Source organism: Myotis daubentonii, chromosome 7 (genome assembly GCF_963259705.1).
Source record: "Myotis daubentonii chromosome 7, mMyoDau2.1, whole genome shotgun sequence".
Classification (NCBI taxonomy): domain Eukaryota; kingdom Metazoa; phylum Chordata; class Mammalia; order Chiroptera; family Vespertilionidae; genus Myotis; species Myotis daubentonii.
In genome coordinates this window covers 30,722,228-30,742,148 of record NC_081846.1, presented here as the reverse complement: position 1 = coordinate 30,742,148, position 19,921 = coordinate 30,722,228, and the positions used below count along the sequence as shown (strand labels likewise).

Here is a 19,921-nt window from a genome sequence, read left to right as displayed (position 1 = left end):
TATTATTAGTTAAGGTTTTTTTTTTAAATTAAATCTTTATTGTTCAGATTATTACATTAGTTACTCTTTTTTCCCACCATAACACCCCTCCACCCAGTTCCCACCCCACCCTCCGCCCTCACTCCCCACCCACTGTCCTCATCCATAGGTGCACGATTATTGTCCAATCTCTTCCCTCACCCCACACCCTTTCCCCCCGACCAAGAATAGTCCATTCCCTTTCTATGTCCCTGATTCTATTGCAATCCGCAGTTCATACTGTTCATCAGACTATTTATTCCCTTGATTTTTAGATTCACTTGTTAATAGATGTGTATTTGTTGTTCATAATTTGTATCTTTACCGTTTTCTTCTTCTTCCTCTTCTTAAAGGATACCTTTCAGCATTTCATATAATACTGGTTTGGTGGTGATGAACTCCTTTAGCTTTTTCTTATCTGTGAAGCTCTTTATCTGGCCTTCACTTCTGAATGATAGTTTTGCTGGATAAAGTAGTGTTGGTTGTAGGTTCTTGGTATTCATCACTTTGAATATTTCTTGCCACTCCCTTCTGGCCTGCATGGTTTCTGTTGAGAAATCAGCTGGCAGTCATATGGGTACTCCCTTGTAGGTAACTGATTTTCTTTCTCTTGCTGCTTTTAAGATTCTCTCTTTGTCTTTTGCTCTTGGCATTTTAATTATGATGTGTCTTGATGTGGTCCTCTTTGGATTCCTTTTGTTTGGGGTTCTCTGCATTTCCTGGACCTGTAAGTCTATTTCTTTGACCAGGTAGGGGAAGTTTTCTGTCATTATTTCTTCAAATAGGTTTTCAATATCTTGCTCTCTCTCTTCTTCTGGCACCCCTATAATCCGGATGTTGGTACGCTTGAAGCTGTCCCAGAGGCTCCTTACACTATCTTCGTATTTTTGGATTCTTTTTTCATTTTGCTTTTCTGGTTGGGTGTTTTTTGTTTCTTCATATTTCAAATCTTTGACTTGATTCTTGCGATCCTCTGGTCTGTTGTTGGGAGTCTGTATATTGTTCTTTATTTCAGTCAGTGTATGCTTAATTTCTAGTTGGTCCTTTATCACAACATCGAGGGTCTCATTAGATTTCTTGAGGATCTCACTACATTTATCTGCGGTCTCATCCGTCTTCTTGAAGATCTCACTACATTTATCGGCGGTCTCACCAGTCTTTTCGAGGGCCTTATTAAGTTTATTGGCGGCTTCTAGACAGTTCTTTAAAGACCTTAAAAGTGTGGTTTTGAACTCTATATCCAGCAGTTTGCTTTCCTCCAATTCTGTCATTTGTGTCCTGTTTCTTTGTCTCGGCATTTTTTATGCTTCGCTGTGTCGATAGAGTTCCTTTCTGTGCTAAGTGTCCCAATTACCTGAGGTAGACACTCTTGGTGCACCCCCTTGTGGGCTTTGTGCACACTCTTGTTGTAATTAAGCCTTGATTGTTGTAGTTATCACTGTGAGGAATTGATCTCCAGGCCAATTGGCTGTGAGAATCAACTGTGTCTGCAGTGGGAGAACTTCTGTGCTGGAGACACCCCTCTGGGGCTAGACTTGCTTCAATGGGGCTTTGGTGCTCAATGAGTCTTCCCCCTGAGTGTGTCTTTTATGGTTCCACAGAACTTCAAACTGGATGGTCCCACTCTGACCTCTGGGCTTCCTGGTTCCTGTATCTCTAGGGAGGTGCTAATCTAGCCTTTGCCTGAGGCTATCCAGCAAAAGACTCCCTGCAGGGCTTGGGCGGGGTTAGCAATTATGGCTGCTCTCAGTCTTGCCCTCAGAGGCTCTGATTCTCAGTGTCCCAGTAATTGCTGCAAGCCCCACGGAGAGAAAGCTGCCCTAGGGTTCTGAGTGATGCCAGACAGTCTGGCTTCTCCTGTATGAGTCTAGGTCCCTAGAGACTTGCCAGGAGCTGGAGCTCAGAGTCTGAGACTCCCTCCCGATTGAAAACAACAACCACGCCCTCAGCTGCCAGCCCGCTCCGCATGCACTATGCACCTTAGTATTTTACTTCAGCACTGCGCCTCCTCTGAGTCTAGGTATGTTTTACTCTTTCCTCCTAGTTGTAGAACTTCCACTCATTCAGTTTTCCTGTGGTTCCGGATGATGTCCGTTCCGTCTTTTAGTTGTATTTTTGAGGTGGTTGTTCGAGGCAGCAAATTCCGGTGTTTACCTATTCCGCCATCTTGGTTTTACCCCTCTGCCTCTTCTTGAAGGCTCCTCACTTAGAATGTTGGAATTCCTTTGGGCTCTGTCCTACATCCCCCACTCCTTCACCACTCCCATGACCATGCTTACCTTACTTATCCTTAGACTTTAAAACCTATGTCTCTGTTCTCCTTCTGAGACCCTAAACCTCCAAACTCTACTTTCCATCTTCTCCAGTTAGAAGTCTTTCATCAAGCCTAAAATCCACACTGTTCCCAACTATATTCCTTGTCTTCCTGTCTGTAATCTGCTCCTCTTTTAGCTCCCATCTCACCAAGGAACCCATAATTCACCCAGGAGCCCAGAATTGAACATGGATTCTGCTTTTCTACACACCTAGATATCCAATCCATCAACAGTGTTGCAAGTCCCAATTTTTAAATATCTCATCTCATTCTCAGTGCTTCTGTGAGTTCCACTGCTACAAGAATGTAGAGGCCCTAATCTTAATACCATCTTATTAGGAAAAAAAGGTCTGCTGTTAAAGTTACAAATTATAACAGTCAGAATATCATCTCTGGGCCCAATGAGCTTAGGTGAATTGGAATATTCTGAAGTTTATAAATTCTCTTCATTTATAAATTTAATATAAGAAGGGACACAAAAGTCACATATATGAGGAAATTCTAAGCTGCAATGTGTCTCTTGCCCATGTTCTCTCTTTCAATAAGAAAACTCGTAAAATACCTCATTAGGGTCATCCTTGGGCACATCCCCACATGGGCCTTGCTAACTCTGGCATGGGGCCATGTAATTGTTTATCCTTTTCATCATAACAAATGAGACTCATGGATGCTGACCACCTATTGTTAGGCTTTTGGGTCAAGGTTTCTGAACCTTAGGTATTGTTAGAATGAATTGATGTCCTTCCAGGCTGGAACGATGACTGCCTCAGTTTTTACCTCCAGCCCAGAGCAGAGAGGCCATGGACACACTACCCAGTTTGATCCAAGGCATAATGACCTGAGAGGTGACACCACCTGCCTCTCTGAGTGTCCTAGGACCCCCACCCACCCCATTAGTTATTTCCTCATGTTATACAATAAAGTGGATCCATAAAGGATCCACTTGCCCTGAGTACATTTCTCTGCAGGACTCATGACAGGATGTACACCTTGAACTTACCAGCCTGGTGAGGCCTGTTCCTTCTGTCTGATGTATGAAACCATCTTATCACTGCCTGCACCATGGAGTGGATGTTTGAGATTTTCCTTCTCTTTCCTTCTTTATTTTTTTATATGTCATATATATTTTTTATTCTTATTTTCTATTTTTTACATTAAATCTTTATTGTTCAGATTATTATAGTTGTTCTTCCCCCCCCCATAGCTCTCCTTCACCCAGTTCCCACACCACCCTCTGCCCTTACCCCTCCCACTGTCCTCATCCATAAGTGTACGATTTTTGTCCAGTCTCTTCCTGCACCCCCACACCCCATTCCCCCCAAGAATTGTCAGTCCACTCCCTTTCTATGCCCCTGGATCTATTATATTCACCAGTTCACTCTGTTCATCAGATTTTTTATTCACTTGATTTTTAGATTCACTTGTTGATAGATATGTATTTGCTGTTCAAAATTTTTATCTTTACCGTTTTCTTCTTCCTCTTCTTAAAAGATACCTTTCAGCATTTCATATAATCCTGGTTTGGTGGTGATGAATTCCTTTAGCTTTTTCTTATCTGTGAAGCTCTTCATCTGACCTTCAATTCTGAATGATAGCTTTGCTGGATAAGTAATCTTGGTTGTAGGTTCTTGGCATTCATCACTTTGAATATTTCTTGCCACTCCCTTCTGGCCTGCATGGTTTCTGTTGAGAAATCAGCTGGCAGTCGTATGGGTACTCCCTTGTAGGTAACTGATTTTCTTTCTCTTGCTGCTTTTAGGATTCTCTCTTTGTCTTTTGCTCTTGGCGATTTAATTATGATGTGTCTTGGTGTGGTCCTCTTTGGATTCCTTTTGTTTGGGGTTTTCTGTGCTTCCTGGACTTGTAAGTCTTTCTTTGACCAGGTGGGGGAAGTTTTCTGTCATTATTTCTTCAAATAGGTTTTCAATATCTTGCTCCTTCTCTTCTTCTGGAACCCCTATAATTCTGATGTTGGTGTGCTTGAAGTTGTCCCAGAGGCTCCTTATACTATCTTCATATTTTTGGATTCGTTTTTCTTTTTGCTTTTCTGGTTGGGTATTTTTTGTTTCTTCGTATTTCAAATCTTTGACTTGATTCTTGGGATCCTCTTATCTGCTGTTGGATCTCTGTATATTATTCTTTATTGCAGTTAATGTATGCTTAATTTCTAGTTGGTCTTTTTTCATATACTCCAGGGTCTCACTAAATTTTATCAGTGGTTTCTAGAAAATTCTTGAAAAACCTTATAACCGTGGTTTTGAACTCTATGTCCAGTCGTTTGCTTTCCTCCATTTCTATCATTTGTGACCTGTTTCTTTGTCTCCACATTTTTTATGCTTCCCTGTGTTGGTAGAGTGGCTTTGTGTGCTATGTGTCCTATAGGGCCCAGTGGCTCAGCCTCCCCAATTACCTGAGGTGGACACTCTTGTTGCACCCCTTTCTGGGCTTTGTGCACAGTCTTGTTGTAGTTAAGCCTTGCTTGTTGTAGGTATCGCTGGGAGGAATTGACCTCCAGGCCAATTGGCTGTGAGAATCAGCTGTGTCTATGGTGGGAGAACTTCTGTGCTGAAGACACCCTCATGGGGCAAGACTTGCTTCATTGAGGCTTTGGTGCTGAGTCTGCCCACTGAGTGTGTCCCTTATGGATCTTAGGAGTTGTAATCTGGATGGTCCCACTCTGACCGCTTGGTACACTGGCTCTGGGATCTAAGGAGGTGCTAATTTAGCCTCTGCCTGAGCTACCCAGCAGGAGCTATGAAGAGATCTGCAGATTCCCCTTCCCTGTTTGGGGTTTGGAGGTGCCCAGATGAGGCCCAGATGTGAAGCAATGCAAGCTGCTGTGGGGCCTTGAGCCTTCTCTTGGAAGTTCTGGGTCTGTCTGGCCCAGCTGCAATTTGTTAGGTAGTTTTCAGATTGCAAAGGGCCTGGGCATTCATATGCAAAAGCCTCTGAGGCAGCTCGGGTGGGGCGGGGTCTCAGGGAATCAACAGGGCGGAGCAAGCAGCTATGGCTGACCCTCAGCCCTAAGAGGCCCCGAACTCAGTGTCCCAGTAATCATTGCAAGCACCTTTGAGGGAAAGCCGACCTCGAGTTCCGAGTTCTGCCCCCTGCCAAACAGTCCAGTTTCTCCCCGTGTGAGTCTGGGTCCCCAGAGACTTCCCAGAACTGGAGTTCAGAACGGTTGGGGGCTTGTGACTCCCTCCCAATTCAAAAAGACAGCCGAGTCCTCAGTTGCCAGCTCTTGCGGCATGCGCCTCCATACCTCTGCACTTCCGCACCTCCTTTGAGTCTCAGTGTGCTTTTCTCTTTCCTTCTAGTTGTAGAATTTCCACTCAGCCAGTCTGGATGATGTCTGTTTTGTCTTTTAGTTGTATTTTTGAAGTTGTTGTGGGAAGCAGCAATTTCCGGTGTTTACCTATGGCGCCATCTTGGTTTCTCGCTCTTCTGCTTTCTTTAAAATTGTGTTATCCTCTCGAATTTTCTCTCTACCCCTACTCAGCAGGCAAGCCCTGCCCATTTCTACTTCAAGACCCATCTCTAGAGACCCCAGTGGTTTAGAGCTCTGCCTCCCATACTAATGGGAAAATAGGAAGGTTTCCACCAAACAAATGGAAAGGATGCTTTCATATTGAGACACCCAACTACAGAACCATCTACCTCGCATGGGTGATGCATCTGCTGTTCTTTACTCATCACACATAGCGACATGTTCTAATTGAGTGTAAGCATGCTTCAGGGAAAGATAGCATGACAGAGATAATGTACTGAAAAGGCCTGGATTATTCTGGGGTTACAGGTGGCAGTACTTACATATGGGTCAATAATGTTATCACTGTGATAATCTGGTATTATCTATAGAAAACAGAGAAAGATCGAGTGACAATATTGAATATGAGTTTTCATTAACCACACATTTGAGCATACTTTTTATGCAAAGGATTCATGCCTTCCCTTTGCTTTACATCTGCTTTTGTGAGTCTATCAGTGGTTCTCAACCTTCCTAATGCTGCGACCCTTTAATACAATTCCTCATGTATTGGTGACCCCAACCATAAAATTATTTTTGTTGCTACTTCATAACTATAATTTTGCTACTGTTATGAATCATATTGCAAATATCTGATATGCAGGATGTATTTTCATTGTTCGTGACCCACAGGTTGAGAACCGCTGAATTGGAGAATAAAAAACATTATGTGTCAGTGATGGTTTGGTCCAATGCAAATTCCATTCTGTGGATCTTATACCCAAAGCGGCTTTTGTGAAGCCATGTAAGGAGGGAGGCTGGCCCTGGTTTTAACAGATGGAGTTGGAACTTAAATGAGAGACTCAGACTGAGGACTCATTACCCACAGCCCCCAGTGACCACAGGGCCCAGAGTCCTGGGTGCCAAAGAAATGTTTCTGCAGACTCCACGGCCTTCTGAAGCTCTCCTGGGATACAGCGCTAAAGATAAAATGGGTAAAAAGTCCCAGTTCTGCATCTTTTCTTGAAGGTGAGTACCTCTCCACTGTCTCCTGAATCCCAAGGGCTTGCATTGACCTTGGGTATCTGTGAAATGACTGGGCCTCCTTTCAGTCTGGGGCAATGACTACCTCAGCTCTTACCTCCAGCTGGGGCAGAGAGGCCATAGAGAAACCACCCAGTGGTCCCAAGGCATAATGACCAAAGAGGTGGCCATATAACTGCCTGCATCTCTGGGTGTCCTTAGAACCCCACCCCACCCCATGAGTTATTCTTCCATGCTAGACAATGAAGTTGAAACAATCATATAAGGTCAGCTCTGTCTCATTATCTATTTTAAAGGATTAGTCTCACCTCTACCTCTTATGTTTTAATGCTTAAAGAAGTTCTGGTCTCAGACACTGTAATGTTTGAAAGCAGCAAGTGCAAAAATCCCCATATTATAAAATAAAATTTTACTAGAATTAATGAAGTTAGGAGCTATAGAATAAGGCCAGAGAAATGGAAAATCAATAATATGATAGATGAGATATAGGCAGAAAGTCATGTGATAATTACCTTTCTTGTTCTTGGTGGGTCGGGTAGAAATCCTTTCTGAAAGAGAAATGAGATTAATGCTGTGAGAAGTTTTTGTGTCCTCTTTGTACCTCTGTACTTTTTCTACTGTTTTGAGCTTGGTAATTCCAGCTGCCTCCCAGATACGTTACTATGCTACTTCATTGATCCCCAAAGACTAAGATGGCCTCCTCTGCCCCCCATTCTCCAATTTAAATTACTTTCCTGTGACCATATTACACAGTGGCAACTACTAGTGACAGAGTCAAGGCCACAATTACTGTCTACCTTCAAAGGGAGAAGAGTTCATGCACTTAGAGGATTACACTGTGATAAACTGGCCAAGATAACATTGGAGTGGAATGTTAGTCAGTAATAGCATGCATTGTGACCTGCGCAAAAGAAGTCATGATAGTTTTCTGAACATCAATAAAGCTTGGAGTTTGTGAACTATGACACTCCATCCTTAATGGAAGCCCTTTGTCATTAGGATACCTGAATCAGGCATTTAAGGGGATATCCACCGCAGCGCACACTCAGCCTCCAATTCTTGGACCTTCTGTGGTTTCCTTCAATTTCAAATTCCTTGAGGGTGAGCTCCTTCCCATCATTTGTCTTTATACACTTTGCTGAGATTCCTGTGAGACCGGGCAAGACAGGTTGAGCTCCCTTTGTTGCCAGGGAGTGTCCCTGACTGTGAAAACCCTAGAACTTGGCCTCTTATCACCCATTTTGGGCTTAGAATCAGCAACCCAGAAGAGCTGAGTTCCCTCTCAGGGGCCCCACAACAACCTGAAGGGAGGTGGTAGAAGGGACTTCCTGCCATGCGTGCACACTTTCCTTTACTGTGCAATGAGAAGGGCAATAATTATTACTAACATTTACTTTTAAAAAGTATTTAATTATATTCAAAAGAGAGAGAAAGAAAGTATGACTCTTAAAAAAAAAAAAAAAAAAGACCAGGATTCTTTCCCTTCCCTTCTCTGAGACTCAGGATAGAGCCAGGCTGAATTTCAGAGAGGGCAGATGAGGGCACATAGGTGGCCAAGTGGCAGCTGTCACCACAGCCACATCTGTGTAGTCTTGTGCAATGTTGATAATCCATTTAATGGCAGCAATTATTTCTCATATTTTGGATTCATGGCTATTTTATGTGGAAAGTAATTATGGAAATGTTATGTAGTAGGAGAAGTTAAATTACTCATATGCAATATAGTCCTAGGGCACACATTTATACTTGTTGGTGCCTAAAGAACTCTATTTTGGGAGAGGGAATCAATCCTGGCTGCCAAACATTTGTGCTGTACTTTAACAATTGTAATTTGAAAGTTATTTTATATCTGTTATTCCATTTTTTTTCCTCATAATACTATGGTGAAGCAAGTTTTATTACTATTCCCATTTTGTAGAGGAGGAGTTTAGGATGAGAGAGAAGAAAAGCTTGGTCCAGTTGCAACAGACACTCTTGATATAGCTGAAACTCGAAGCCAGGTATCCTGATTCTAAAACCTGTGCTCCTGGCTAGCATAAGGTGGTACAGGTGCCCTAACCGGTTTAGCTCAGTGGGTAGAGCATCGGCCTGCCGACTGAAAGGTCCCAGGTTCTATTCCGGCCAAGGGCATGTACCTTGGTTGTGGGCACATCCCCAGTAGGAGGTGTGCAGGAGGCAGCTGATCGATGTTCCTCTCTCATTGATGTTTCTAACTCTATCCCTCTCCCTTCCGCTCTGTGAAAAATCAATAAAATATATTTTTAAAAAAGGTGGTACAGGTGTTGCAGGGAATGGGACTGTGAAGTTGTTGTTGTATTTCTCCAATGTGTACATTTCTACCTTGATATTGAAGCACTTGTTCTTGGGTTGGGTGCTGGATGGGCATTACAGGGACCTTTTCCTTGGGGGAAAGGAGAGATGGCCTGGTAGGCTAATGTTTATGAATTTGAAAAGTGAGGAAATGTCATCTTTCCTCCAGTCTATTTGAGATGCTGTGCAGAAAAGATCTAAGAGAGCAAACCTGAGACAACTACCTTTAGAAATGTCTGCTTCCAAGGCTGATCCTTGGCTGACATCTGAAAGCCTGGATTTTGGGAGGGGTCCCACCGTTCCCATGGGGCATGTGCTGAACACTTGCTTTCCTTCTGGAAGTCTGGAATTTTGGCAGATGCGAGGTAAAGTGTACCTATGTGGCTAACTCCTGGTAAAAACCCTGTGACTCCTAGGCCAGGGCAGCTTCCCTGATAGACAACATCTCACACGTGTTGTTATGAGTTGCTGCTGGAAAATTAAATGTGTCCTGTATGACTCCACTGGGAGAGGACCTTTGGAAACTGGCACCTATTGCCTTTGGACTTTGTCCCATGTGCTTTTGCCTTTGCTGATTTTGCTTTGTGTCAACTTAATAAACCATAGCAATGAGTTAGACTATATGCTGAGTCCTGTGAATCCTCTTAGTAAATCACCAAGCGTTGGGATGGTCTCGGAGACCCTGACACAGGTGTCTAGCCTGTGAACAATATAATATCCACATGGATAGTTTCCAGTTGATAAGCATAGAAGACCAGGTAACTTACCTTGTTTCATTTTCTCTTTATATAACATCCCCTTTGCTGGACCACAGGTCACGGGAAGTATAGAGCATTTAAAGTTCATATGTTTATCTCTGGGAATTCTTGGACCTGCAAGGAAGCATTATTATTATTATTATTATTATTATTATTATTATTATTATTTTCATTTCACTTTCTTCTAACTGTGCCCTCATTCTTCTCACCCATCTTGAGAGCCTTCTTTTATAAATCAAAATGTAGTGGAGGGAGTTTCCCCATGAACAACGTTTTCCTTTTCTGGCAGGTTAGACACACAATGATAATGTCATCCTCCACTTCTGTTCTCTGAAATCCTGCATAATAGCCTCATGTGAAGGACCTGAGTTCCCAAGCTTGTTGGCCACAACTACCTATTGCACATGATTTTTCTCCTGTTTTTAAGGAAGATTTCTAGCCATATTATTGCTTGGAATTATGTGGATGGAAAGAAAACCCCTCATCTTTTAGTTGTCTCCGCATCTGAGGCCCCACTGGGAGAACAGAGAACAGGATGACAGTGGGGAACTTAGCAGGAACAGTGTCTGCCTTCCCTCCTTGCTCTCTGCCTTGTTTCACTTCTCCTTCATGTGAACTTTCTGTATGGCTCTCACTCTGTGAGTCAGGGCAGGGTGCTCCTAGAAGAAACTGCAGATTGCCCAGGAAGAGGGCCTCTATACAGCCTTGGGGTGGGGCACTGGCTCTGATTCTGCTCAAGTAGGGTTTGAAAGTCTTTTAAAAAATATATTTTTATTGATTTCAGAGAAGAAGGGAGAAGGAGAGAGAGGAACATCACTGATGAAAGAGAATCATTGATATTGATAGGCTGCCTCCTGCATGTTCAACACTGAGGATTGAGCTCACAACCTGGACATGTACCCTGCTGAGGAATCGAACCGTGACCTCTGGTTTATAGGTTGACAGTCAACCACTGAGCCACATCAGCCAGGCTGAAAGTCTTAAAATGAACTTTATAGCAGCAGCACCTACTCCTGTCCTTCTGGCCAACAGTGAGGGGAATCCATGAAAGATATACATGAGGGCTTCTGTCTGGGATGGGGAGGGTAGGTTGTCCCTGGTCCTTTCAGAGTTAGTTCTTTTAGAGCTGGAGAAGGTCTAGGGGGACACTCAGTTGAGTTCATCTGCCACTCACCCATTTATAGAGGAGGAAATTGAGGCAAAAAGAAGAAATGACAAGCAGAAATTACATAATAAAAGAAATGTTAAAAATTAGGAGACACGTCTTGTATTACTACTAAGGGCCCCCCATGGTGGGGAACTGATGGGTCTCAATGTGATCAAGGGAAGGGTCAACAAAACAGCATGTTAGTCACACACTTCATATTTTTCTCCTTAAAAGTTATCAGTGTAGTGAAGGGAGCCCTACCTAGGCCCAAGGAGGCTTGTGCTCTCTCACAGGTCAACTTATCAACATCAATAAAGTGGGTGTTATGAGCAACCTGTTGTATTGTTGAAATTGCCAAGGTTGATGACTACCCTGACGTTTGTTAGTGGCTCTATAAGCCAATTAAGAAATTGATTGGTCACTCGGAAGAAAGGAGAGGGAGAGAGAGGAACATCACTGATGAAAGAGAATCATTGATATTGATAGGCTGCCTCCTGCATGTTCACCACTGAGGAATTAGCTTGCAACCTGGGCATGTAAAATTTAGATGCTTAATTACTAAAAGTATATTAATCACTTCTTTTTACCTCTTTTTCTGCTTCTTTTCAAAGGCCTGGTGTTGACTGCTTTTGTCCCTAGGGGGGAAAAATAACATAAATGTCTCTTGTTTATAAAATTGCATTGCAAATAGTAGTGTTTTAGAAAAACACCCCAGCTGTATTTCCAGTCAGAACGTTAGCAGTTCAGCAGACCTGGCCCTGCCATGGCCCCTGGGCCCTGGGTTCTGTTTGTGGATTCATTACCAAGTTACTTGTTTGCAGTGTTATCTTTCAATCCCTGATGAATTTTGGGATTGACTACATCTGGTATATTCCTCAACAGTTAGTATAATTACATAAAGTGATTAGGGAAATTCATTTGTTACTTAAAGCAAAGAATATAGCAGGAGAATTTAGATGTTTTGTAATTGAAAATGATCCATCTTTAAAAATTTTACCTTTTGGTTTGCTTCTTTTCCTTGGGACTCTGTTATTCAGAGACTGCATTCTATCTCTGCCTCTGCTTCTCACTGAAAAAAATAAAAATAAAAACAGACACTGTGAGAAGTCACATTGTCTATAATACTGCTTTTTAAACATTCCATTTTACTGTAACTTTTCAAGAGCCCAACATATAAAGAGAAATATATAACCCATAGCCTTATATTTAGCAAGCCTTAAATGTTTAAGCAAGTTTAATTTTAGATTTCATTTTCTTTACCCTCACATTAATCCTAATTTATTTATACCGACATTAATTATAAAAAGAATTTAAGACAGGGTTTAATTTGCATCTCAAGGAACACTGAGAATAATAATAATGAGAGCTAACAGTTAACACATGCTTATTAGGTGCCATACATGAATATATATATTCATGTATGGAACATAATCCTATCTAATAATAGACAAACATGGTAATTGACCATACCTTCGCTACACCTCACATTGGCTAATCAGCGTGGTATGCAAATTAACCCAATCAAGATGGCGGCTGGCAGCCATGCAGCTGAAGTGAGCAGGAGGCTTGCTTGCTCCAGTGATGGAGGAAGCCAAGTTTCCCCGCCTGCCACGGCCCAACTCTGAGCCCGAAAGCAACAAAGTTTCAATTATAGAAGCTAAACAAACCCCAGATACTTGCTTTCAGCAGGCCATGGCCTCAGAGCTGGAGTGAGTAGGAGCCTGGCTCTCAGCTCCAGTGATGGCAAGAAAGTTTCAATTATAGAAGGGAAATAAATCCCAGAATAAAAAAAAAAGAAAAAAAGGAGAGGCTGGGAGCTTCAGTCGCTGGCCAGCCTGAAAACGGCACTCAGCCCCTCACCCAGACTGGCCAGGCACCCTAGTGGGGACCCCCACCGTAAAGGGGGTGTGGCCAGCTTGAAAACAGCCATCAGCCCCTCACCCAGGCTGGCCAGACAGCCAAGTGGGACCCCCACCCTGATCTGGGACACCCTTCAGGGCAAACCAGCCAGCCTCCACCCATGCACCAGGCCTCTATCCTATATAGGAAAAGGGTAATATGCAAACTGACCCTAACAGCAGAAAAACTGGGAATGACTGGTCACTATGACACACACTGAGCACCAGGGGGCAGATGCTCAATGCAGGAGCTGACCCTTGGTGGTCAGTGTGCTCCCACATAGGGGAGCTCTGCTCAGCCACAAGCCAGGCTGATGGCTGCCAGTACAGCGGTGGTGGTGGAGCCTCTCCTGCCTCCTCAGCAGCGCTAAGGATGTCTGACTGCAGCTTAGGTCTGCTCTCAGGTGGCAAGTGGAAATCCCCTGAGGGCGGTTGGGCTGCCAGAGGGATGTCTGATTGCCAGCTTAGGCCCAATCGCCCAGGGAGCAGGCCTAAGCCAGCAGGTGGTCATCCCCCAAGGGTTCCCAGACTGTGAGAGGGCACAGGCCGGGCTGAGGAACCCTCCCGTTCGAGTGCACAAATTTTTGTGCACTGGGACTCTTGATATATCTATATATCTATCTATATCTATCTATCTATCTATCTATCTATCTATCTATCTATCTATTTATCTATCTATATCAAGGTGGCAGAAATACTCAGAAGAAATAGGCAGATTCTTCCTACCTGTTTGATGAAAGAGAAACAAATTATGTGATTTAGGCCACTGCATTTTGGGGTCTCTTTGTTACAATAATTCAATCTGTAGTCTAAATAATCCATTAGCTATGAAGTCCATAGGCTATTTCCAGGCTATGGCAAAGACAGGATCTGGCAAGAAGACTAGGTCTGTAGTAAGCTCACAGGTGTGAATCCTCACATTTGTTCTTACCTTTTTGGGGACTGGTTTTTTTACTTATGTGCCTTCTCTTTTTTCCTTTAAACAGAAAATAAAATAATCATTTAGAATTATAAATAGAGATTTACAAGCTTTATATGTCAGTAACCTTCAAATATTTTATTTTTGTCTATTTTTTTTGTTTTGTTTTTTTGTTAATCCTCACCGGAGGATACTTTTCCATTGGTTTTTGGATAGAGTGGAAGGGAGGGGAGAGACAAAGAGAGAGAAACATTGATGTGAGAGAGACACATTGATTGCTTCCTTCCTGCACTAGCCCTGACTGGGTATGGAGCCTGCAACTAAGGTACATGCCCTTGACCGGAAGTGAACCCGAGATCCTTCAGTCCGCGGGTTGGCACTCTGCCAAACTGGCTATGGCTATTTTGTCTTCACTCAACTTTTGTGGGGCTAAATCTCCAGGTACCAATACACCATCTTGGTTGCCATCACACTGAAAACAATAATAACAACAAAAACAACCTACCTTTACACAGTACCAGTTGTTTACAGTATGGTTTTGCATAGTCATATGAGGTTTTCTTATTCACAATAAGGAAAATGTAAGAGCAGCTGAAATCAGGAAGAAGCTGACAGCAAATAAAAGGGAATGTCAAGGAGATCAAGGAACAACAGATCTCAGACATCACCAGCAAAGTGTACATCCTGGACTTCAGAGGCTTGCCTTGAAAGCTAGCAGAGGTTGGTTCATGAGATTTAAGAAAGGAAGCCATCTCCATAACATAGCAGTGCAAGGTGAAGCAACAAATGCTGATGAAGAAGCTGCAGGAAGTTATCCAGAAGATCTAAGCTAAGATAATGCATGAAGGTGACTACAATAAACAACAGATTTTTCAATATAGAAAAAACAGCTCTATATTGAAAAAAGATTTCATGTAGGACTTTCATAGTTAGAGAAGAGAAGTCAGTGTCTGGCTTGAAAGGATAGGCTGACTCTCCTGTGAGGGACTAGTGCAGCTGTAACTTTAAGCTGAAGCCAGTGCTCATTTACCATCCTGAAAACACCCTTAAGAATTATGCTAAATCTACTCTGCTGTGCTCTATAAATGCAACAAAATAGCCTGGATGACAGCATATTTGGCTATGACATGGTTTACTGAATATTCTAAGCCTACCATTGAGGCCTACTGCTCAGGAAAAAGTTCCTTTTAAAATATTACTGTTCACCAATAAGGCACTTGATCACCCAAGAGCTCTGATGGAGATGTACAATGACATTAATGTTGCTTTCATGCCTAAAACAATATCTATTTTGCAGCACATGGATTAAGGAGTAATTTTGACTTCCAAGTGTTATTATTTAAGAAATACATTTCATATGACTATAGCTGCCATAGATAGTTATTCCTCTGATGAAATAATCATCTATGGCAGCTATAGAAAAGTAAATCTTCTGGAAAGGATTCAGCATTATAGATGCCATTAATAACATTCTTGATTCATGAGAAGAGATCAAAATATCAACATTAACAGGGAATTTGAAAGAAGTTGACTCCAACCATCATGGATGACTTTGAGGGGTTCAAGACTTCAGTGAATGAAGTAATTGCAGATGTGGTGGAAATAGCAAGAGAACTAGAAATAGAAGTGGAATCTGAAGATGTGACTGAATTGCTGCAATCTCATGATAATTTTTGTTGTTGGTAATCTTCACTTGAGGTTATTTTCCCATTGATTTTTTTTTTTTGAGAGAGAGAGTAGAAGGGAGAGTGAGAGACAGAGAAGAAACATCGATGTGAGAGACACACATTGATTAGTTGCCTCCTTCACACACACCAACCAGGGCTGGGGAACCTTGAACCCAGGTACGTGCCCTTGACCGGAATGAAAAAAACATAGTTACTTTAAAAGGCATTTTTTTTTTTTTGCCTTATGAAAGGTATCCTATCTAATAAAGAGGGAATATGCTAATTGACCCTCATGCTGTCACAAAGATGGCAGTGCCCACAGCCAACAAGGAGGAAAATATGCTAATTGACTGCCCTGCCCTCAAAGATGGCGGTGCCCACAGCCACAAGATGGTGGCACCCAGTCCTCTCAGCCCTGCTGGGGCGGCAGGTGCACAGCAAGGCTGGGCCCGCCCCGTGTGCCTGCCTTTGGAGTCCCCTAGTCCTCTCAGCCTCCCAGCAGCCCAGAGCTGTCCTGAGGTGCAGACAAGCCATGGATGGTGGCTGTCCAGCTGCCCAGGGCTGGCCCCAGGTGCAGGCAAGCCTCAGATGGTTGCTGCCCAGTCACCCAGGGCCGCTTGAGGCTCAGGTAACCAGGGCTGCCTGAGGCTTGCACTGCTGGCAGTGGCAGCAGCAGAGGTTTGATGGGGCATTGCCTTCCCCTGATTGCCGGGTCACCTCCTGTCCCTGAGGGCTCCCAGACAGTGAGAGTTGGCAGGCTGGGCTCAAGTACAACCCCTCCAGTGCATCAATTTTCATGCACTAGGCTCTAGTAGAAAATTATGATAATAAATGTTAGCATTAAAAACCAGTTAATTTGTAACATAAAAATCAAGTAAATTCTTATTTGCTCTTACTTCGTTTCCCACTGTGTTTTTCCAAAATAGAACTGCTTCCAATATCCACAGTATCTAGAAAGTAACAGGTGGTGGTCAGAGAACTGTAATTTATAAATAAAAATTACAAATCTTATGACAATTCACATTGTGGAAAGCTTGAGTTTATAAGGATGTCTGAGTATATAAATGAATTAAACATATAAATTGATATCTAAAGTCTTGATTTCTCTGAGACTTTGAAAAAAAACTCTCTTCACGACTTATATGCATCAGTTTCCTCATTTATGAAGTGGGAAGGTAGCAAAGTTATCCTGTTCAGGCTTTAGATTAAAAAAATGTTTTTATTGATTTTAGAGAGAGAGAAAGGGAGAAGGATAGAGAGATAGAAGCATTGATGAGGGAGAGACATCGATCGGCTGCCTCCTGCACGCCCTGGACTGAGGATTAAGCCTGCAGTTGGACTTGTGATGGAACTGGGGACCTCATGGTTCATTGGTCGATGCTTAACCACCCATTCCAGCCAGGCAGACTTTGGATTTCTTAATGAAGATTAAATAAGATCTTATTAGCAAAAGTTAATGAGAAATCACTATATAAATCAATGGCATGCTGCAGGGCAGCCTTTAAAATTATATGTTGGTTTTAAGAATGGTTATCTGAGGTCTTTTTCCTGACAAGTAACAGGACCATTTATGTGTCTTTTGAGGTTTTTTTCAAGGTTGTGACCAAGTGATACTATTATCCACCAACAGAATACTTGTCTTTTTTTGCTCCATGAAGAAGCGTGGAAGTAACTATATAAACCCAACACTTTGGTGTTGATACACTAATATAGTACACCAGATACTTTTTTAAAAAAAAAATCAGTGTATTTCTAGTATATCAATCCATGTAAAATCAATGGGACCCATTTTGTGATCATGGTCTGCTGCCTTCCTGCTGTTCTCAAAATGGTCAAGTCAAGCAAATGTAGAGAATGAGATTCTCACATAGATTGGACCCCTTCCTTATCAAAGTGTCCTGAGTCAAGGGCAGCAGGAAACAGGTACTCTGATTTCAGATTCCTGACATCCTGCAGCCTGGGTCCTGTGACTCTCACCTTCATAACTGACCTACTCCCTGCTGGTAAGATACCTCATGTTGTCCTTGAGCCCTGATTACCTATCACTGACATACCAAGGGTCTGTATTATCTGCTGAATCACCTCCACTCCAAGATCCTTGGGTGGCCTTACCCATCATGTCAGATGTTTGGCTACATTCAGACCTTGCTTCTTGGCCTCTTGGCACAACACTTGGTGAACACACGACACAGGAACACTTCTGATTTCCAAGTCCTTGGAGTTCTGCTCCTATTTTATGATTTGTAAAAAACTTTAATTTGCAATTTTAATTTGCACCCCTGGCCCCGAATCATCCTCCTTTCCCACTACATCAAAGAATGTCTCTACCTCTGAAATCTCTTTGTCTATTGTTGTTCCTCATTATCTCTGTCCCTTCCTTTCAATCTTTTTTTTCCTTTGATTTTCTTTGCCTCAAATCTGCATCTTTGGCTTTCCATTTTTTTATGTGCTTCTCCCATCCATTCCTTAATGACATTTTTTACAAATATTTGTATTTATTTTTATGTGATGTTATTCTTTTCCAGAAATACTATTACATTTATATGTCTATGCACACATATATAAAATTAAATTATTAAAACAGTTTTTATAAACATTCCATATAGATACTCTAATAAACTAACTTTGGCCTGACAAATTTCCAAATGTTGGAATACAGAGAGTAAACAATTATTTTCATTTGCTCAGCACATTTCTTAAGTTTCTGTTTTGTGCCAGGTGCTGAGGCGAACACTGATAACAATGCAGGACATGAGACTACTGAAGTGTCAGTGCTTGTCAACTTAAGAGCAACCATGACATTGCAACATGTGAATATATTGAAAGTTGAAGAATGTTAGAACACAGATCACACAGAGTGCTTTGGAAGGAGGGGAGGGTACAACAGGAAGAACTAGTTTAGTCTAAGATACGGGACCCCTTCCAGAGTATGTATCCTGGAAGCAGGAATTAGCCAGATTTTGGAGGAAAGGGATCAAGACAATAGCCCCACGTAGATAGAGAAGCACATGCAATGGTCTACATTCAGTGATTGCAAGTACCCAGGAGGAGCTTAGGGATGTCTGTAGGTGAAGTAGGAAAGTTAGTGGCAATGATAACGATGGAGAAAGAGGCAGGAGCCTAAAGGTAGGTGGCTTTGGGGCTACACAAAGGAAATTTAACTTAATCCTAAAGGAAAGAGAAGGACAATGGATTTTATGTAGGAGATCAGAATGTACATATTTGCATTTTTGAAAGACCAATTTAGCTAAATAACTTACAATACATTTGTTCTGAACAAATTAAAAGCAGGAGGACAAGCAGGAGCCTGTCACTCTAGTTCCAGTGAGAAGTGATAATAGAGATTGATTAAAGTGATAGCTTTGATGATGGAGATGCATGGACAGCCTGGAGACATTTAAAAGGAAGAATTAATAGAGTTATGTCACAGAGTGCCATACTGATGACTCTGAGAATATGAACTTGAAAGAACTGGTAAATTAATAGTGTGTTTTAGAGCTGGAGAACACTGGGAGCAGGTGTTGGTTTTAGGGAAAAAAATGATGTGCTCAGTTTTAGAAGAGTTGAGTTTCAAATGGAAAGACATCTAAGAGGAGAAGTCTAAGGCCTTTAAGACCTTGACCAGAGGTCTTGCTGACAGTTGGATGAATAAGTTTAGAAGCTTAGAAGACAGGGCTAGACTGGAGATGTACAGGAACCATTAGGTTGTGGATGGTGATTAAAGCCGTAAGAATGGGTGAAATGCCTGGTGACATCTCTAGTAATTTTGGTGAGTTACACAGACCATTTGCATACCTGGGGACACCTTACTCTGAAAACTCACTGCTGGTGTGAACCACCCCTTGTGCAGGCATTGCTTTTGTCTTATGGTCATCTCATATCCCACAATTTCTCCATCTCTCCCTTCTCTCCCTTTCCCACTGCCCCCATCTTCTCTACCATTTCTCTCTCTTATTTTAACTCTTTCTCTACAGTTCTTTTTGTGCCTCATCAAATTCCTCTCCATTGATTACCCCCTATATACATCTCATTCCCATTTATTTTCTATGCTTCTGCCTCTGGATATGGTTTCACTATTGAAGTAATCCTCTTTCCACTGTCACTTCCCTTTTGTTCTTCTTTGCTCCCTTCCCTTTCTTATCTTGATCTTTTTGCTGTTTTTATAATTGCAATCTTTGTCTTCACATTTTCTTCACTGATATTCAGCTTAGTCTTACAGATTACTACTTTTATCATCACCAAATGCCTGCTCTTTTGACACTGACTTCTCTATTGACCACTATTTCTTTTGCCAGTTTCCTCTGATCTTTCTGCATTGCAGGTCTGTCAGTCATGAAATTTCTTACCATACTAGAGGCCCAATGCATGAAATATGTGCAA

General features: G+C 42.2%; 2 protein-coding genes across 2 annotated transcripts in view; both read right to left on the bottom strand.

The window, feature by feature from the left end:
* LOC132238332 (nuclear body protein SP140-like protein) overlaps positions 1-19,921 on the bottom strand; it is a 131,537-nt gene that overhangs the window by 56,711 nt on the left and 54,905 nt on the right. The window lies entirely within an intron of this gene.
* The window catches only part of LOC132238333 (nuclear body protein SP140-like), a 36,585-nt gene that overhangs the window by 7,086 nt on the left and 9,578 nt on the right, over positions 1-19,921 (bottom strand). The window contains exons 6-14 of the mRNA XM_059703495.1: positions 17,654-17,770; positions 16,438-16,491; positions 13,887-13,931; positions 12,055-12,126; positions 11,645-11,692; positions 9,920-10,024; positions 7,847-7,989; positions 7,355-7,390; positions 6,143-6,184 (exon numbers count right to left, since the gene is read on the bottom strand). Coding sequence (XP_059559478.1) covers positions 6,143-6,184; positions 7,355-7,390; positions 7,847-7,989; positions 9,920-10,024; positions 11,645-11,692; positions 12,055-12,126; positions 13,887-13,931; positions 16,438-16,491; positions 17,654-17,770 — 662 coding nt within the window. The remainder of the gene's footprint in view (positions 1-6,142; positions 6,185-7,354; positions 7,391-7,846; positions 7,990-9,919; positions 10,025-11,644; positions 11,693-12,054; positions 12,127-13,886; positions 13,932-16,437; positions 16,492-17,653; positions 17,771-19,921) is intronic.